At 39.0% G+C, this 21,588-nt stretch overlaps 2 protein-coding genes across 2 annotated transcripts; both read right to left on the bottom strand.

Moving 5' to 3' along the window:
* Window positions 1-438: 438 nt before the first annotated feature.
* Window positions 439-11,266, bottom strand: waslb (WASP like actin nucleation promoting factor b). Its single transcript, XM_057324399.1, has 11 exons — window positions 10,845-11,266; window positions 7,630-7,761; window positions 7,318-7,404; window positions 6,695-6,791; window positions 6,206-6,229; window positions 4,441-4,645; window positions 4,018-4,060; window positions 3,166-3,319; window positions 2,585-3,081; window positions 1,519-1,627; window positions 439-1,405 (listed from the first exon to the last, which is right to left on the bottom strand). The coding sequence occupies exons 1-11, from the start codon at window positions 10,950-10,952 to the stop codon at window positions 1,344-1,346; spliced, it is 1,518 nt and encodes a 505-aa protein (XP_057180382.1). The 5' UTR covers window positions 10,953-11,266; the 3' UTR covers window positions 439-1,343.
* A 3,021-nt stretch (window positions 11,267-14,287) lies between these two features.
* Window positions 14,288-19,536, bottom strand: tmem229a (transmembrane protein 229A). Its single transcript, XM_057324852.1, has one exon. The coding sequence runs from the start codon at window positions 17,909-17,911 to the stop codon at window positions 16,898-16,900; it is 1,014 nt and encodes a 337-aa protein (XP_057180835.1). The 5' UTR covers window positions 17,912-19,536; the 3' UTR covers window positions 14,288-16,897.
* Window positions 19,537-21,588: the final 2,052 nt, after the last annotated feature.

The raw sequence follows: 21,588 nt of genomic DNA, 5'->3' as shown, positions 1-21,588 counted from the left end.
CAGAGCCCAGAAGACTTACTGACACTAGCTTGAAATCAGATTCTCTTAATCCGTGTGTTTGTATGTCTTGGAAAAGTTCCCTGGATCTAAATCCACTTCACAGCTGCTCATCCTGCACACAGAAATGATTTCAGCAGTTATCCACATGTACCTTACAGCAAAAAACTGTCCACAAACTCAAGTTACTATTCCAAATCACTATTTTCACATACATCACAATCTGTAATAAACAATTAAAGCGGATAACGTACCCTCTCGTGGCTCTCAGGTGGAGAAATGGACACCGCGTCTGTAAGGCGTCTTGACCTGAACTGACATCTATTCATGTGTTGTTAATGTGCATCAATAATTTTGCATATGAACAAATCACAAGAAAATGAAACTTAATTTTGCAGAGGCTTAGAATGAAAAGACAAATGAATAAAACAATCCACAATATCAGGATTTTGTAAATATAAACATTTATTTAAGTGTACAATTAAAATGTTTTTGATCAACCTCATTTCAAAGGTTTCGAGTCGCAAAGAAACCTTTGAATGAAATTAAAGGAGATCAAATGTTAAACAGCTGTATGGGAATGTAACATTGGCATTTATGTGATTTAGTACATTATAAGTAAAAGACTGAGAGCGTATGAATCACGTTAAGATGTTTAAAAATGAACATTAATTCTAAACATGAACTGTATCGGTTCTCTCAATGACAGACAAAACATGTGAGAAATTGTTGTTTTGTTGGTAAAAATGCAAACTGGCACAAAGACAGATACACAGAGATTATTTCTGACAACTGTAGTGTTATATCCGGGAATTCTGAAAGAGCAGCTTGCACACAATGTGTAAACGTAACCGTGACATTGCATTCATATGCCCATCATTAAGTCTTTTTTAATATTGTTCGGTTCATGCAAAAATATAAACCGAGTCTCTGAGCAAATGTACAAATTAGAAATGGAAAAAAATATGCATTTTCATTACGAAAATAATAGTGCTTAACTAGGATCTGAATAAGAAAAGGTAAAGTACAGGAGAAAAGTATGAAAATAGTGTTCTCGTCAAATAATCAACGTCGATTTCCCTTTAGCGAATGTTACAAAAAAGACCCGAAAATATTAAACTCTACAAATCAAGAAGACTTGATGTAAAATTGCACGTGAATCCAGGAAAGGAAAACTTTACAGATTAGATGAGGTATTGCACAGATGAGTACAAAAAAAGGACAAAGGCAACAAAAATGTACAACAAATCGGTCATTTACATTATAATGCATTACGATTTATAAAGACAACATCAATGTAGTGTCTTCATTCTTATTGTTGGCCCTAGTCAAACGAATGATCTTTATCAGTCTTCCCACTCGTCTTCATCTTCAAAATCTTCCAAATCATCATCATCCTCATCGTCATCTAAAAAAACGAGAGACAAAAAATAATTTAAAGGTTTCAATATAAATCATAAATCTGTAGATCATAAATCTACAGGCAAAAAGAAAATCAAGATGAAACAGTAGTCAACACACCTGATGAATGGATGGCTTTGCTTCTCTTCTCCATCACCTGCATCAGTGCCCCCACAATATCACCTGAGGGGGCTGAAGTGGACGTGGCCGAGTCTGTATTATCTGTCACCTGAAAATGTCACATGACCAGAATAAAGTTACATGTTAAATGTGTTTTGCTAAACCGTTTTGCTAGAAACATCATCTCTGGCTGATAAAATAGTCATGCAAAAGCTTTATAAAGTTTATTTAAGTTGAATATATAGTAGTTTATATATAACAGTTTATTGTAATAATTAAATTTAATAATTACTTTAAGTAATAATTTAATAGTTTAATTGAACAATTTATTTTAACATAATTATTTAATTTATCAGTTAAATATAATAATTTGATGCAATGATTTAATTTCACAATTTAATGTAATAATTTAACGTAATACATAGTAATTTATTTTAATTTAAAACTTTAACTTAATTTATTTTGATTAATTTAGTTTAATTACATTTTCACATTCGGGCCTCATTGTTAACCAATTTGAAGTTCACCTGAATCTCAGTGCAATGCAATAAGATACATTTAAAGTCCCAGTGAAATAAAACATTACAATGCCTATTTTTTCATGAAATACTGCAGTGTTTATTGTAAATAGTTATCAATGTGGGTCATTCTCTTTAAAAAATTTGTGTGCCCTCATAATCTTTTTTTTTAAATCTGAAAATGCACTTCCTTCCTGTAATGACTAACCGTCTTAAATGACATATGTTAGACGGCTTGGGCGGAGCATCTGTTAACTCCTCCCCTTCAACTGTCAGTCTGCTGCCAGTTCCATTTCAAAATGCAACGGCTGTTTTTACACATCCAATCAAATCGTTGAGAAAGACGAAAGCCCCGCTCACTATTTTTGCTCATTAGAAATTCCATTTCACTCAGAAATGCGTCAAAATACGGAAGTAAAAACGATCGCAACTTCCAGTTCACGGGGACTTTAAGAGAACCATACAGTAGATTTACACTCCTTACAATAGATTTTTCATTTTTGTCAACATTTCTTTAATTCTGGAAATACTTTTAAAAGCCAACTTACATTTTTAAGCTGAATGCCCAGTCGGATCTGGTCTAAAAGGGCGTTGCGGCCTCCGCTAGATGTGGGCTTGTTATTTTGCTCCACTCTCTTGAGTGCCGCTCCTTCTCGAATCTGATCAAGGAGTGCAGATTTAACCCCTAGAGGCTCTCCAGAATCCACACCTGGTAGCAGAAGTGGCGCGGGAGGAGGCAGTCCTGGTGGTGGCGGCGGCGGTGGCCCACCCATTGGAGGAGGAGGTGGAGGAGCCGGCGGCGAGAAGGAGGCGGGTTGGGGCGGTGGAGGAGGCGGGGGAGCTGACCCGGGCCCTCTGCTGGGTGGAGGCGGCGGTACACCCATACCCGGTCGGGAGGGCGGAGGTGGAGGGGGCGCTGTGTTGGGTGCTCTTGAGGGTGGCGGAGGGGGCGGTGCTCCACGGCCCCTGGAGGGAGGTGGAGGAGGAGGTCCTGAGCTGTGGATAGGTGGTGGTGGCGGTGGACCTCCTTTTGGAGGCGGAGGCGCTGTAGAGAGAGAACGGGACATGAGTTATCGAGCAGCGAATTAGGCAAAAATCTATAAAAATACCCACAACTTCTCAGACTTACCCTGACGTCGAAGTTCATCTTTTACAGCCTCTACCCCTCCTTTCTCCTCAATGAAGTCATAGATGACTTTCGACGTCTCTTTGTCTTTCAGCTGATCTTCTGAGATGCCGCACATGTCGAAGAGTTTCTTCAGGTCCGGGTCCAAATTATTCAGCTGAGAAAGGAAACGGCATGACTCATTTTTTAGTTTCTTTGGACAAAATCATTGTATGATGAAGCTGTTAAGCTTTTTGTTTGTTAAAGTTTGAAAAGTGTACAAAAGTTTCTAAAGAAATGCTAATTGGTTTTATAATTTTTATTCTCTAAGCAACTTTTATGCATTTATGCACTTTCAAATGCATCATGCTGCATTTTCAATATATGTAAGTATAAGGGGTGAAACACAATACAGGGCTTACAATTTTTTCCACAACATTCTAAGTTTAATTAAAGCTTTTACTAACTTAGAAGTTTTAAGTTTTAATAACTTATTTAATACAAAAGGAATACTGTTTTTTTTTGTATTGCAATATATTGTGCCATGATTTGAATACACCCATAGCATGTATGTAATATATAATCTATTGAATATATGTAAGCAATATTTAAGACTTTAATATTAAAAAAATAGGCCTCAAATAAACTCTGTTATGTAATCTCTCATTCAAAAACGAAACACTGATCCAAACAACACAGAACATTTTTAATAACTCAACGGGAAAAATATGATCCCACATTTTGATAACAGTGATTGTTTTGGATTATGAAGATACACACCCCCAAATCCCATTGTGTAAGAGATGACTATCGTGTTTCTGAATGGGATCCTACAATGACCTCTGACCCAGGAATCGAAAACATGAAAATACTCACATCAAAGCCTGTGTTGGGATCCCAGCCTACATGTCCAACGTGTCTGAAACACAAAACAAGAGACACGCTTTATAGAGACGCATACAAACATTAGCCATCATCAGAAACTGTATAAGCAAATTAAGACAAACTGGAGATTAAAAGAAAATCCGGGCACTATCAAGAATGAATTTGACGCCATCGCCAATTAAACCATCGTCTCTTTTGGTTTACAACAAATCAACCAGAATCCTGAAATCAACCTGGATTATCACTCACGTTTAATGATATATTACATGAGATTGTCCATCCGACTCTACTTCACAACCCCAACAATCTACACAAACCTCCACGAATCCAAAAGAACGTTTAGTGGAAGGAAATAAAAAATGAACTGTGATAAAATAGTACAGTAAGAAAAGTGGAGACATTTTGATTTCTCACCGAAAATTGCTCGGGGTGCCAATTTCGGCCTTGGATATTTTCTTTTTCTTGTTGTTGGTTTTGCCCTTGTCTTTCTTCTTGAAGTTGCTGTGGAGGTTGATGTTGTTCATCTGAGAGTTACTGTGATAACGCGGACTGTTGATCTCTGGGTTCTTTATGTCCACCGTCGCCATTGGCAAAACAAGTCCTGAGGGTCCTGATGGTCCTAAAGATTCAGAAAATGATTTTGAAACAACAGCACGATGGCATTATGAACATTTTTGGTTTTGCACAATTTTTCCTATTAAAAACACTAAACAAATCCAACCGTTTTGGGACAGTCAAGAAAAAACCTACCGACTTCATACTCAAAAACTAAAACAACAAAGACTTTCCCAGCGATCTTTTGAGCCCTAATAAATCATTTTCTCAAGTTAATGACATCACCACCTACCTGTAGTCTCACTCTCTCTACACCTGTACACAGGTGAGGGTGAAACAGACCGGCTAACCCCTAAACTCACGTCCATGAGGATCTGACCCATCACCACGGTGTGCCGCAGGTTGACCGCAGCGTCTGAGAACGGAGCATAAAGTTCGTCCTGTGGGAGTACGAGGCAGTGCAGGGGAGCCAGGCAACCTCCCACATCCGAACCCCCGTCAAGGAGCTCATCAGACGGGGCAGAGAGAAAGGTGGTGCAGAACATCATCTCTGAAGTCTACGATCCAACCGAAACGCTATCAAAGGCTGGAAGCGCACATGCTGATATGCACAATGCAGGAGTCTCCCCGCCTTTGAAGACTGCTGCCTGACAGCTAAACCCCGCCCCCTTTTAATCCCAGCAAATGACACCGCACCGCTGGATTTTACATAACCGTTAAAGCCAAAAATAATCTGCTGTACATCTCCGGGGGCACACGGAGCACAACAACGGTCTGTGATGAGGACACGGTACATTTCACCACAAATGAGAAGCTTATTATGATTTCTGTAGCATTACAGTGATGAGAAACAGGGGCACATAAAACTGTAAAATGGCTTTAATAATTCTTGCTGGTTATTTTTCGGGTACAGTATGACTCTCACGTGTTCTGTATGAGAGATTTATCAATGAGTCTTAAAGGGACAGTTCACCAAAAAATATCAATTCTGTCAACATTCATTCCCCCTCACGTTGTTTAAAACACGTTACTTTCTTTCATCAGTGGAACGCAAAAGAAGATATTCTGAGAAATGTGGTTCTGTGTTCATACAATGGAAGTCAATGGGGTCCAATGATGTTTGGTAGGACAAACTACCAAACATTCGAAATTATCGCGAATGTGTATATCACAATAGTTTGCAATAACTGAATCATTTGAAAAATTCTAAAAGTTATGTATCTTTAAGTTTTAATTATATATGTGAGATTTAATAAAATAAAAAAAATTGAAATCGCAAGTGCTTCTGGACCACATTTAGCAGACGCTTTAATCCAGTTTCAGGTTGACGCAAATAGCATAGAGACAGTGTCTGATGTGTGGAAGATGATCAAGAATCAGAAATAATGTGACGTATGTATGTTGGTTATATAATATTTTTAGTTTTTAAATACATATTTTATTGCATCGTATATCGCATTTTTCTTTAATCTCGTTCAGTCCTATTGGTTATACAGGTATACATTTTTTAAAATATATTTGATACAATTTAAATTGTACCGTATTGTATTAAAAGGACACAAAACTGACAAAATCTGTCATTTTTTGTTACATCTTGACAGAATTCAACTTGTGAACAACCTACCATTAGAGGGCTCACGTCTCTTCTCTGCAAGACAAAATGAAGACAACCGTTATTACTACACTGACCACCGGATGCTTTACATGTTTAGTAGTGAAAGAGAGACACGCTGAGATTTGAGGTCATACAGAAGATCAGAGAGACTGTGCGTCTGATGTTAGTTTGTCGGCGGAGCACAAAGAAGTGAATGAGACGGAGAACACAGTTCTTTCATTGTCCCTGCAGAAGCTGCCGAGTCAGTGCACATAGATGGCGGCGGAGGAGGTGTTTAAAAGAGCAAAGCTAATCACAACCAGACCTACACGAGCGGACCCCCGAGGGTCCCACAGACATCAAAGAGAAGATTACAGTAACAGACGGAGATGTACAAAAGCAGCCTCTCTTAAGAAGAAAAGATCAAGAGAAAGCATAGATTGTTTAACAGAGAGAAATCAGAGGAGAATACAGTACATGCCAGTTGTCAGGTTTGAGAACACACACAGGTTTAGTTACCGGTTTTTCTCAGTCTTCTGCCCATAAGATCGCTGGTCGCCAATTTGAAGCGCTTGGCTTCCTCTTCACTGGCAAAATTGAGTCCGATCTGACACGTCTGAAGTGCAAAATAAAGATGCTTTACATTGACTTGTGTTACACAAATCAACTGGATTAAGAGTCTTCCAAACAGAAAGCACATTTAGTGTGTCTTAAACTTAATAAAAGAAATGAACATTTTTACTTCCGTACTGCGATATATCTGGAGGTGAATTGTATGAAGACTTTTTTATCTATACAGAAAAATGTTTGTTTATTATCTTTAAAGAATTTTTTGTTCAACAAATAAACTCTACAGCTTTCACTTAAGAGGAAATCAGGCCTAATCACCTGAAAAGAAAATGTTACAAAACTTTTATTTAAATAATACGTCAAACAAACTTCCTTACTGTAAATAAAACACATGGATGAATCGGGCACAATAAGATCAGGAATATGCAGCAAACAAACAGACAATTTAGATTTCATGTTAAGTTTAGGAAGCTGAATCTGCGATCAGATTGACGGTCTGCTGAGGTGTGAACAACGCATATACGTTTCGGTAAATATAAAACATTATGTTGGTACACGACTAAAGTACTTACGTCTCCAGCAAATGTGACAAAGTAAGACTTAGAGTTGTTTAATGTAAAGTTGTTGTAAACCTCTTGGTCAAACAAGATTTTTCCGTCCTGTCATACAGAAGAGCAAATTCATTACATTTACATTCATGCATTTGGCAGACGCCTTTATCCAAAACGACTTAAGTTGCATGATACTATACATTTGTATTTGAGTATGTGCGCTCAATGCGCGAATTCACTGAAATAAAACTCAATAAAACCATCAATAAAGTGGATGAAAAGAAGGGCTTTTGGGTATTAAAAAGAAACTTGAGCCAGCATGTGTTAACTTACTTTCATATCGAATACTCTGATAAAATAAGATTTCTGTGGATTGTCTTTCACCAGACTGGCCACCCCACAGCATTTCTTCATCCACGAGTTTCTGTCGGCTCCATAGACCTGCACCACAGCTGAACACAAGCTCTGTCAAAACCAGAGAGAAAACATTCATATGTGAACGTACAAAGCTTTCAATTGTACGTGTATGATTTGCACAACTCTATTAGAGACTTTAAGACTTCTTCTTGCATATCACATTTTCTTCAATATCATGCAGCCCTCCTAAGTCTTTTTACCTCGTCACATTTATTTCAGAAAAAATCATCATTTCTGTGATAATTAAAGTTGTCGACCCATAAAACTGCCACAGAGAAACAAGTTTATGGTTGAAAAGCCGAAGGGAGCGTTCCGTGGTCGGACTGCAGAGACCGGGAACAAACCGCAATGTCATTCAAGCACCCCACACAGACCCAACACCTTATGATGGATGAGTGAGAATGACACACTCGCGCCGGAAGCAAAACGCTCGCTCACAAACGGCCCAGGAGCGTTTGCAGTCTCCTCACGCACCTGACGCTCACAGATCCGCTGACTCAAGACACACACAGACTAATAATGCTGAGAATGAGCTCGCATCTCCTGACAGAAGCGCACGGCATATCATGAACGTTTTGACATCAGATCAAAATAAGGTTGAATGATTCACATGATGGGGAATTCCAATTTTTGTGTGAACTGTTCCTTTAAGAGAAAAGATGAATGAGTTTGAAACAGGACCACCGCACACATGTGGGTCTAGACAATGAGCGTTTGTCCTGAGATGAACCAGCTCTTGGAACAAAAGAGTCACTGAATTTCTCACAAAACCCAAGCGTCTGTGACCTACAGATGCAAACGAGAGCTTCCAGGCACTTGTTAAGAATAGTTGCAATGTCCAACATCCGAGCCAAACAGACACTTTGGGGAATGAATGAGCAGCGTCATTCTACAGACGGGACAGATCATTTACAAAAGAGAAGTGCGGAGCAGCAAAGCCAGGAATGCAGCCACGCCACACGTCTAACAACCTGCCGAACCGCAGACCTGCTAGCTATTACAAAGACATTCAAAGCCTCTTTAAAGAAGGATAAAAGACAAAAAATGAACACAGAACGAGGTCATGCTCTGCTTTCTCACTGGCCGACTGAAGCTGTCGCTCGTTATTTCTCCGTTTTAGTGGGATGCTTTCATCTGAATGAACAAGGGATATTCATCGCTTGATATAGGACGAGGAAATGTTATCTCGCGTTTTATCGCTCATCGTTAGATGGCGTTAGAGGAAATGCCCTCTGGAAAAATCTGGTGGATATCTAGATGTACTCATGCGTGACGTGCACTGATGACATCACTGATAACATATCAAAGCCGTGATATTATTCGCTGTGAATGTTACTTACTTCATCTAATGCTAAGATTCTGGTATTGCACTGAATATTCGGTTCGATTCAGATTCATACATCTAATATCTTTTGCATTAACATGTTAAATCTTGCCTTGCCTTGTCTTGTTCACAAGTGACCTTGATCTACTTTTGTTTACTTCAGATTGCTCATATTTCCTATCAAGCATGCTCCTCGCTGACACCTTTGACCTGTCTGTGACGAAAAAATCATAGATGCGTGCACATGGATGCCTCATTATCGTCTGTTTCTATGGGCCGCTATATGTTAATTCTGCCATATTCAAGCAGTCAAAGCCAGTTCAGCAGGAACAACCTGAGAGGACTGGTTCTCCCACTCCCAGGTTCTCGAGCTGAAGGAGAATCCACCACAGTCTTCTCTTATATACTCACCGCTCCTCCAGTCTCAGATCTCGAACTAGCAACACAACAGAAAACAGAGTCATAACTCAAGATCTATGATTCACGTTACATTCAGATTATAAACAGATTCCTACAAAAAGCGCTTCAGACGACACGCCTGCTTCAATCGTGCCGTAACACGCCGTCTGAGGTTATAAAAGACTCACTGCAAGACAAACAAGACGCATATAAGTCTAAAAGTGAACGTCTGATATTGTGCGAATATGACAGCAGTGCATTCATCTCCCAACGCTGTCAGGAATGTTAAGCATCCTCAAGGACAGTGTCATGCAAAACCATGATTTTTTGCACGAGCGGTCTCGGGATACAGTGCTTTCGTCACACACAGGTGCACAGAAATACACCGCGGCTAGAGGAACGCATACGTGTTCTCAGATGAAGAGGAAGACTCGTTTCTGCTTTTTGAACACCACATGTTTATTCTTGTAGGAACAGAGCAGGTAACACAGAGGAATGAGGAACAGCGATGCCCTACGTGACAAGCCAATGGCAGTTTAAGAACCAACAAGCGAATGATCAGAGGCAGAGCAAACCTGGATAAAGACTTTACCCCGAATACAAATGCTAATGTAAGATTCGAAACATGAAACAAAACATCCTTGGAAGGAAATCCGATTCCACTGATGCTGAAACATACAAGAAAGAAAAACTGCCTCTGACGCTGTAACAGGTTTGCAGCTGCAAAAAAATGATGTAAAAAGTGAAACTTACTGTATGTTTGTCAAGATAAGTGATAAAGTCTCATCAATGATTACTGTACAAAATCTTGTACATAGTTTCTTCATATGACACATAGTTTGGATGCCTGTAGGGTGGTTGTGAGTGACAGTATCTGGGGGATGTTTAAAAAGTTGAATATTGTGAAAGTTAAACAATGAGGCAGAAGAAGAGTTTTATGAGTTATAAACACAGGTCACCGAACTGTGATTGGAATGGAAAGATAAGTGTCAATGACAAGGCACAACTTTATTTCTTTATGAAGATATTAAAAGCACCATGGCCTCCTGTAATTCATTTACACGTTGCTGAATAAAATCAAACTCGTTTTTTTCTCTCTTTGATGATATATTATTTACCGACACAATGTACCACACGGGTGTAAACACAAAATATCACTGCACTGTAACTCTGGTTATGTGAAATGTCACACTGTATCACACACCAGTATAAAGACAAAGTGTAACACTGATACTATATTAACTGACACAATGCATCACTCCAGTGTAACACTTTGTGACAAAACATCAAGGTGTTACATTGTTTTGAAACAGTTACGCTACATTGTAACATCAGAGAGCATGTACTACTGAAGTGAACATCACATACAGAAAGCTGGCAGAAATCAAGCAAATGCTTGTGAACTTACGGTGCATTTCCTGCCCATATGGTTGAAAAGCACTTCGTTCTCTTGCTGGGTGAGCAGAATTGAGCCAACGTGTCCCGCAGGCCTCCTGTTTGGAGGTGGGCCGCTCATTTTTGACAATCCGATGGTGTAAAGCGGTGATCAGGAAGTGTTAAACAGAAAATATGGTCATTGAACTCCGATCACCGCAGTCTGAATCCAGAGCCTCTCATTTCCACACCTGTGTTTGTGTTGACTGGGAATAGATCGAGAACGCGTAATAATCCCGGATCCGTGAAATAAAACGCGATCCTTAATGTCCCGATGAATCCGCAGTCGTCCTGAGACTCTAAACTTTCATCTGAACTCGGTTTCGATCCAACATGGCAGTGCCAGCGTTGCGCATGACATCCAGAGAAGCGGCGTATTTGCTAATCTGTGAGGACTTCGGACATGAATATTAATGACGCACCGCGACGCTGTCAGCTGAATGGCTGCGAAGCGGACGTTTGTGGCGAACGCAAGCCACCTGGCGAATCATACTGCCGCAAGGGCGTGGCTAAATATGAACTAGTTACGTAAACGGACGCTCCAGGAAGGTTACCAGGCAACTTCAGCATGAGCTAATGTTCATAAGTTAAGAGTTTTCCGTAGTAGGAAACAGATACGTATTTATTATCCTACGCAATATTATATAGATGTTTAGAGACGTTTAATTACCAAAAATAGCTGTGGAATTATGATGCGACAAAAATACTTATTTGATAAATAAATAAGCGAAATAAGTTAAAGTAGCTGTGAGAGAGGAATGCGGTGTGGGCGGGAGCCAAATGTATGTCATGTTAATAAGGTGAAGAATGTAGGACACTCTGCATTTGAAATGCATTATAAAACATTTATCATAACAATTGTTCATGTTTAAAAATAGCTACGTGAACTTCTGCCCCTATTATTCCTGTTTATTGGTCAAAAACTCAAAAACTTGGTCTCATTGGACATGAGCAGAAACATAATTGAAACTCAACAAGGCATTAAAGAATATTACTCATATATGGGGCTTACAATCTGTAAACACTACTACTGGGTGATATCGTACATCAGCAGACTATCTGATAAGTAATGGAAACTTTTTGTTAATTGTTTTGTGATTCCTGTGAGGGAAATATGTGTTTGAGATCTGAAATATAAAGGAATATCAACTGATGACAACACACGAGTATTTCCATTCCTGGCTTGATGTTTGCCACTCCCAAACATGGTTGAGCTGTGAGGTAAACAGAGAGGAAACCTGAAAAACCTGTCAGATGAGAGAGAGAGAGAGAGAGAGAGAGAGAGAGAGAGAGAGAGAGAGAGAGGAGCAGTAATGGACAGAAAAACTTGCTTAAGCATAAATCTGAAATATCCTATGTACTGCTATTACTGGTCAAACATAAAACATTTTATTGGAAAAAAAAATATTCTGTGCTCTGATTTGCTGTACATATATTTGTCTCTATTTATAAAAAAGAGGATAAAGTTTGGCCGTGTTTTGTTTTTAAACAGAGGCAAGGGATGTCCCTTGAGTAAGAGATTTAAAATTTCAGTAGCTCTTAACAGCACCTGTGTAAATACTGATGTCACTTCCAGAAAGAAGGAAGCTTTGGCAGCAAAACTTTATCCCACACAGCTAACATCAGCACTGACAAAATAGTGTTTTAATGAAGTCAGCAAATCCTATTCCACACTGTTTATTTAACTCTTTAATATGCCCCAGAAATCCACACTCAGCCGTTATATTCCTGTTGACCGCTGGGTGGCACTGTATACTACAATATACAATATACCACAAAAACCTTAAACTGAAAGGCCTTTAACATACAAAGCTTGTATTTATTAAATAGCTTTATAGTTTTCCTTGCTTTTACATTTTTTAATTGTTAGTATTGTTTCCAAATATATTTTAACCTCATATACAGAGTGAACTTGCACAAAAACACTGGAACGGTGGTGCTCTTTTAGTTTTTTTTGATTATTTAATTTAAAATAATTTTATAAGTCATAAGTTTCATTGTTGATATGCTAGGTTTGTATACTAGTAATAGTGCTAGATTTTGCAAACACCTTCAACCAAACAACATTGTCTACATTGTTTAGTTAAAAATGGATGGTGTTCAGGCCCCTTCTGGTACATTTGTGACTTACATCTTAATCACAGGAAACATATCGGTCAATCAGGTTGACATCATGACTCACTACAGCTTCTGCAGGAGCAGACTTGTTTGATAAGACGTTGAACTTACACTGAACTGTCAGACAGTGGAAAAATACAAAACACACAAGATACCAATGGAAGATGTACAATTTTGAGAAAAAATGGCTTATTTTGTTATTTTTAGCACAATTAAATCTAAGGTTTCAGAACTGTTATTCTGTGTGTGGGAGGGGAGAGTGTGATTTGGTTTCAGGTTGTGATATTATACTGGCGTTGGATCTTTGTCCAGCTCTTGTGTTGATGTATGGGAGATCTGGTCCGCATCATGAAGAGCGCGGTGCTGGGGGGACCGGAGCTCGTGGGGGCCACACTGCGGGGGGTCAGACTGACTATAATGAAAAACACTGAAACTGAATCAGGCTGACAGTGGCGTACAGTCAATAAGTGATGAACAAATGACAATAGTTGGGAAAACGAGTGGTTCTGCATAAAACATAGCTAGTGCTCAGAGTTGTTGAGGAGAAGTGTGCAGAACAAAGCTCCACGACAACAACAACCGCAAAATGACTGCAGCAACTTCCTGTACTGGAAGTCAAACCAACGATCATGTGATTTAATCTGGACATCACTTCTCAAGTCTCCTACATTCGTGAACCAGAGAGATAGTTTAACAAGTTTTAATAAAACTAAAGGGTATCATTAAAACAGTATTAATGTAAATCTCACAAAACATGCTTTTTGGGGCGAACTATCCCTTAATCCAAAATATTGAATGCTCTGTTTCTTTGGATCAAAGTGTCTGATAAGTGTATTATTTTTAATTGACTAATGTGGTGAACATCATTTTGTGAAAGATCAAGGTGGTGTATTTGGCTTTGCACGTGTGACACTTTGAATATCATTTGACTCTTTATGTAAATATTGTGTTTGTGGGTTGATTTCCCTTTAAAAAGCAAAAACTCCTTTGTCTCCATACAGCAGTTTCAAAGTTAAAATGACTATATATAAGTGAAGACAATGCAACATAAATACTGCTCATTCTGTAACCAGCAACAGATGTTTCATACTAAGTACTAAAGGAGACTAAAGCCCTGTTAAATACTAAAGCAGATTAAAGTTGCTTTATCCTCATTTGTGGGAAGAAAATGTCCTTAGACAACCCTTGAACAGTTGCCATTCTTTTTAGATATTAAGACAAACTAATCATGTATGTAAACTGTGATGAAACCTTAAACAGAGGTTTGAAAACGATAAACAATGTTGTAAGCATCTTTATTAATGTCAAGAATATAGACACAATCCGATCAGTTTCTTACACTACACTGTGACGTCTGTACAGTCTAAAGGGAGGAAAAAATCACACGGGACGTCTATGCAAATGAGATGGTGGCTGTTTTGTTTCTTAACGTCTGAAATGGAAATCACAGTCCCTTCAGTAACAGCCAAATCTCTTTTGTCATGACCTTAGAGAATGGAGAACGCTTTCGCCATGACAACATTCCATCCCTAAAAAACAACTAAGATATACAGTAATCCACACATGAATGTTAGCAGAACTCCAAACTTCCTTTAGATTTCAGAAGAATGTTGATAATCAAACAACACTGAACCCCACCGACTCCCATTGTATGAACACACAACCACTGAGACATTTCTCAAAATATCTTCTTCTGAAGAAATAGTCACATACAAGTTCACAACCACGTGAGGGGGAATAAATGATGAGTTTTTATTCTTGTGTAACTGCCCCTTTAAATCCAGAAACATCTAGAAACTAATAAACATTTATGGCGAACTATCTAAATAATAAATTCAATCAATAACTGAGGTTTGTCATCACAGTAACACACAAGAATGTGTATTCAATAGCAAGAGCAATGAGTTTGCATGTGTGTACATGTGTAGACAGGCCTAATATAAATACAGAAAAAATAACATCAAAGAATTCAGAAGAGGTGAACGGTCATGTTTTTAATCTTTATAAATGAATGAGACAAACAAAATCACCGTGATGCAAAAGTTATTGTCATAGAAGTTTGAAATGTGTCTAAATTAAAGGAGCACAAATGAAATATATATTGTTCATTAAATCAGAATAACATGAATTCTATTTGTAGCACTAATCACAAGGCAAGAAATGGTTTTAAAATGATCAACCCATATTCATCAAATGTTTTTTTCTCTTAAAATAGGAGGGTGAGAAAAAGTGGATTTGAGCAGACACATCCATAGCTGCCGAGTGTCTTTACATCAACCAGTGACATGCGAGAAATATTCAAACAAACTGTTTACATTAAAGCAATACATTTATAAGCCAAAAGTATCAATTAAATTAAAGATTTACTATACTAGAGGAAGCTTTGGCAGTTTCTCTTTTAAAACAAGAACATCTTTGGAAAGTGAATAATCTTCTACAAGAGCCAAACACACAGTATGAGAAACAGAAGACTTACAGTACTGTATATTCATTTAGTCAAAAATCACAGTTATTGTTCACAGTGTGCGGTGCTTGATAAACACAGACCTTATTTAAAAGTCTCAACATGTTAAGCAAGACAAAATCTATTGTTAATCTCCAATAAACATCAGCTGCAAAATAGTAAATATCAAACTTGAGTTCTTTGTAAATATGAGTCAAAAGCTACATACTGAGGTTTCTTTTGATCATGAGAGTTATGTCTGAACTTGTTTTCATACAGATGTGAAACTTCAGTTTTAGATGACAGAAGTCCAGCTGCCTAAAAGGGGAAATAAAGGCACTCGGTTGGTTTCTTCACATGAAAGCTCTCACGAATGCTCGGAGTCACATCTCTTCACTGTATCAACATGCAAAATCCTGATGCATGCAGTTACAACACATGCAAAACAACCACAATCCAGACTCCTGATGCCCAGCAGTGATATTGTCTGTGTGACACGACACTTCAGTCTGTCTGCGGTTCTCATGATAGTTCTCCAAACTGCACATCATTAGATTTAAAAGCAGAAGGTGAAACTGCTAACACAGTTACGGTTGTTTCTCTGAGGGGTTTGAAGCTGGTACTGATATTCTCCTGAGAACCAGCCGTTTCGTTTTTTTTCTGTTAATCTCTCTGAGAACAAACATGGCAGTGTTAAAAGTCCACATGGATCTTAAAAAGCACATCCCTGGACTTTACTGTCAAAGCAAATGTTTGATGGTTTGGTCAGTATGACTACATTTTCAACACCCCACGTGACAAAATACTGTAGTATACTGTAGTATTTGCTACCGTAACCCCGAGATACTATAGTGCTTACCATAGTAAAAAAGATAAAACACTACAGTATTTACGGCAGTTAATCAATTAAGTAATAATACAGAACACTATAGTATACATTAACAAAGTGTACTAACATACTACAGTAAACTTCAGTATTTTCCATGTGGGGTGATTTAAAAATAGTATGATTTGGCCTCGCAATTTAATTGAGATTACATAAAAGCTCGGGGGACCGGGGCTTGGGACATGGGGAAAGTGGACACAACTACTACATTTCATAAACTACTGTATAAGGTTGTGTGTAAAATGAATGATTTTATGAACAATGCTTTTGTGATTCAAGCTAAAAGTCATTCATGTGTCAGCAAACCCTGCTTATTTAAACATCTTGAAAACTCTAACGTCCTCAAAAAGCACATCCCTAGCCGTTCCTCTCACCAAGTGTTTGGTGGTTTGGCCAAAACCACATTTTAATGTTTAAAACTAAAGTCATGTGATTTGGCCTAATAAAGGTTTATATTCGCAGGAAGCATTTTTGTCGCAATAGCTACATTCATAGTGACTTGAATGTGACAAATCTCTGAAATTCTTTCTAATGCCCCAACTGAATTAAAACATTGAAATGTCTGCTTTTGCTGAGTGGGTTATGACAGGCACATTCTGTCTGACTCAGGCTTGTCTTTTGGCACCAGCTGTCCATTGGCACCACAGCCTGTCATCTCCCCCTCGTCTTTATCATTGCACACAACCCTCAACAGAACGTTCGACAAGACGTCCTGATACAAACTCAAACAAACCCACCCAGGCAGATAGAGCAACGTCACCAGGCCCATGAAGTTGAGAGGATAATGCGAGTAGTCCCACGAGCATGCGTCGTACTGTCGGAGCGCGAAGCCCCAGCTGAACTCCCACGCGTAAACGAAGCTGATGTAGATGGGCAGCCTCCGCCAGGTCCCCCAGCCGCGTCTGAAGTGCAAATGGAGGTAGAGCTTCTCCACCACGAAGCTGCAGCTTCCATACATGAGGAAGGACCACAAGGACGTGTGTCCCCTCAGGCTCCGGTGTGGTTTCTCGAACAAGTTAAACACAGAGGTGAAGAGCACCTCGTCCAGAAATCCGTGCATGCCGAAGAACGCAAAGCGCAGGACACCCGACAACCCGTTCGGGCACCGCCGCACTAACACCCGGTTGTTCTGATACTGCAGGCGCATGAATCCTTTATGAAAGATATTCGTAAAATACAAAGCAAGGATGTAATGCACAACGAGCTGGGTGACTGACACCACCCGCAAATTGTCCGTCCTGGTCACCACGTTCCCGATTAAAATCTGCAAGCAGATGTACAGCGACGGATAGAAGACGAGATGGAAAGCGAAGGGTCTCCCGCGGAAGCATCTCTTCTGCAGGTAGATCTTCTCCAAAAGCAGATGCGTGATGGAGTGGACGACGCACAGATACGGCGAGGAGAATCCCAACAGTTTCAAGTCATTCTCATCCAGAAACCTGAGTGCGGACGACAGTATGATGTCCAAGGTGATCCCGTGCATGCCATAGAAATACATGCGCATCCACTGCGGCAGAGCGCGCACGGAGTCCTGCCGGCTTTTATTCTGCGTCCTCGGGCCATCTCTGTGGCCGTCTGCCAGTCGCATCGTCATGGTAGCTCTGCTGAAAGAGACCTAGATGGCGACGCGTCTTTGTTTGATGGACATTTTACGCAGCGCCTCGCCGGTGACACGCTGATCTCACCAAGCGCATTTTCTACATGCTCTGTTATTCAAAAGAGAGACATGAACAGGGAAGAAACAAGAAACGAAATAGAACACATCAGCAGAGGGCGCTGCGCCACTTCTGCAACCATGTGTGGGTGCAACATCTCCATATCTGTTGTTCCTATGGAAACGGCACTCAGGCACTCGGAGTAGAGTAATATATCTCTTTAGAGATGGTCATTAGACAACCTAAAGCTTAAATCTCTAGGCATTTCATAAAGGATGTGTTCCTCTGGGTTAAACGTGTCTAATATGTATTAATAACATTAATAAGCCCTCCTTGGTCAAATAAATGCTTTACTTAAGGACAGATGTAGATTTAATTTGCCAAATGAAACTGAAGGCACAGTTGAAGGTTCAAAGCCCTTACGAAAATTAACCATGGTTTTTTTTGTGGTACAAGTGTAGTAACCGTGTTTTTTAGGTGCATTGATTACTTAGGGAAAAATCATGGTTTTACTACAGTAGCCATTGTTTACTATGGTTTTAACAAAAAACATGGTTGTCAAAACCATTGTTATTTTGTGAAAACCATTGTTTTACTACAGTAACCATGTTGTTTTGGTTTTGACTGTAGTAAAACCATGGTTTTTCAATTTTAACTGTACTAAAACCATGGTAAATATTCATAAGGGAGGGTCCCACTTAAATACAAGGTATTCATTTAATCAGTATGTGTGTTAAACTACATAAGCACTATGGTTTTAATAATGATTTGTCATGAGCATATACAGTAAAAATGACGTGTGGATGAAGTCACAGAGAGGTTTAGCTCAAAGACTCAAAAGCTTTCCCGTAGGACTAAAATATCACGTGTGTTATCTCAGTGACACAGTTATTCTGCTGTAAGTGGAGGTGTCAGATGAACTCCAAGCATCAAACACTTATCTGTGAGAGCCACAAGGGAAAGAGAGAACTGCAAGTGCTCAGGGCTTCTCAGCGGGCCAATGAGAATATAACAGTGTGTTACACCAGCACGGTCAATAAACAAACTATTTATAGAAAGATGTCAATTTATGAAAAGAGTCAAAAACAAAAGCACTCATTATTTATAACTACTGTTTTACTGTTATAAAATGTAACACAATTAAAACAAAATTGTAACGCCTTGCCGTTGTGAAGGGCATATTTTTTATTTCTCAAAATTTACCAGCAGCGACAGTATTGCAATTATCCAAAGTGGCCACTGGATGGCGCCAACGTAAAAGCGTATTTTAACATTTCTCATTCTGAAGCCATCAGTGTTATTCTCACAAACCCTTAGGCAAAAAGTAATAATTGCATGTGAATTAAAAATAAAAAACATGCTGGTATCTTAAAAATACTCTTCTATCGTACATTGTTAATTTTGTATTCATATCCTTTATGTTTATATAAATTGTTGATCCTTTTTTTGTTTTGTTTTTTAAAAAGAATGACACTAAATACTGTATCTATTCTTTTCTATTCAACAGTACAATCAACTGCATTTAAGATAAATTGTAGAAGCATTGGCACAAAAATAATTTTAGAAATGTTTCGTTTTAGTTTACTGTCAAACATTTTCTTATTCACAATCACAGTATTTTATTATTATACTGCAAAAAGAAAATGAAAAAAAAAAACATACTAAATGTTTATTAAATTTTTACAACTTAAACACATATTAATGAAACGGTGACATTTACAGAAAATTTAAGTCCATACTTATAGGTTGTTGGACAATATTGCTTTACTCGACTAATACTGTCAATCTGTTGTGGGACTTTGGCTCCATGAAAAGATGAACCCACTATACTGTATGTGTGATGCACGTGGATTTCTAAAAATGTAATTTTAGATCTCATTTCCTCCAATCTGCTGTACTTATTGCTTTGTGCGGATCTGCACGTCTGGTTTGGTCTCATCTGGTCTGAGGGTCGGGGTCAGGTCACGAGGGGCCGTACTGTAGTGAAAACCCTCAAGTCCCATGAGAGGATTCACTCTTGTTTACTGTTTCTTCACTTTATTAGGTATTCCCTCCACTTCCTGGTCTTTCGTACCCACACCCCCTTCATCCTACATTTTTAATAAGCTCTCTTTATCAAGATTTCTGTGCTGGTCTAGACAGGTCCATCGTCGCCGGGAGTAAGCAGTTTGACAAACTGCCCACATAACAGCCAATATATCCTAATAACACCACAGTCACATACACGTGAGCAATCGCTCCACAATATCTTTCCTCTCATCTGTAATTCATATCTCTGAGGTTACACTCGGAGGCCGTTAAAGCAAGGCAAGGTCATCACCATGGAGACATGCATCTTTTCCCTGCACATTTGTCACATGTGGTCATTTCGCGTCTTTACATCAGGGACAGACTGGGCTAATCTGCTAAAAGAGGTGAAGGACAGAACCTGTGTTATTGGATCTGTGTTTTTACAGAAGGACGGCCAGATGCCGACGGTCCACGTGTCCTCAGCACGTCCTTGCATCTCGCCATGGAAGCTGCCCGACCGAAGACACCCGAATGCATCATCAACCACCGTAGAGATCCAGCAAAACACACTCCAGGTTTACAGCCGGATTTGCAGGGATACAGAAATACGCCTGCATGATAAAGAAAGAAACAGCAATGGTTTTATTAAGAAGCTCCCATGGTAACATGAGAATTAGGAAACTGGGTTGAATGTTCCTGCGTTTGAAGTGAACGTAACAATGCATGTCAGATTGAAAGAATAGAAGCTTTTCATGTGTTGAGAGAGATTGCTGAGAAAACAATCAGAACAAGTCATGCAAAGATGAAGAATATAGTTACAGCTAGACATTGTTATAATAGCAGGAAAACCTGTCTGAGACCATAACGTTGGAAATAAAAAGATGTCTTCACTCTTTATTCAAATAATACATAAAGCAAATATTGTACAAATATTTGACATCACTTTTGGTCACAGCGGTATTTCCAAGTTACATCTTAAAGTTAAATGTTAAAAATATTAAAAAAAAATACTTTTCCAGTTTTTAAATACTGGTTTACATTAAATGAAAAGTGAGCCGACTTTGGGCTCAGTCTGAATCTCGACATGTTTTTTTTCTCTCAGGTGAGTTGAGTCGGTCACTCAAGAGAAGATGTGATACAGTAAGGACACTTTAACTAGCAGACGATGGACATCATTATCAATGGTTAGTGTTGGTTTACACCGAGAGGTCACGGGGGCAGGATGTGATGTCATCAGCAATTGAATGATGTACAGGATATGGCCACTTAGTGATAGCTGAGAGGACCCTGGATATTCTCCAGCAAATCCAATTATGTCTCTTGAATCTCGTGAAGAAGGTAAAGAATCAGGTGGTCACCAGGGGTCTTGCTTGGATAGATTATGTTCTTAAAGTGTGCATATGTGAAAGTCAGTGTCGTTTTAAAAATGTTGTATTTGTCTTGAGAATTGCATTCAACATGCATTTTGTGTGTACGCAACATTTATGCACTAGTGGCCAAAAGTGATGTTCATGTCCATTATTTGTACAATATTTGTTTTCAGTGCCCCCTCAGGTTAGAATAAACCATCAAAAAATGAGGTGTACGATACCACAATTGATAATAG

This window comes from Triplophysa rosa, linkage group LG24 (genome assembly GCF_024868665.1).
Source record: "Triplophysa rosa linkage group LG24, Trosa_1v2, whole genome shotgun sequence".
Taxonomy (NCBI): domain Eukaryota; kingdom Metazoa; phylum Chordata; class Actinopteri; order Cypriniformes; family Nemacheilidae; genus Triplophysa; species Triplophysa rosa.
The sequence above is the reverse complement of the archived record's forward strand: the minus strand, read 5'-3'. Positions and strand labels throughout refer to the sequence as shown.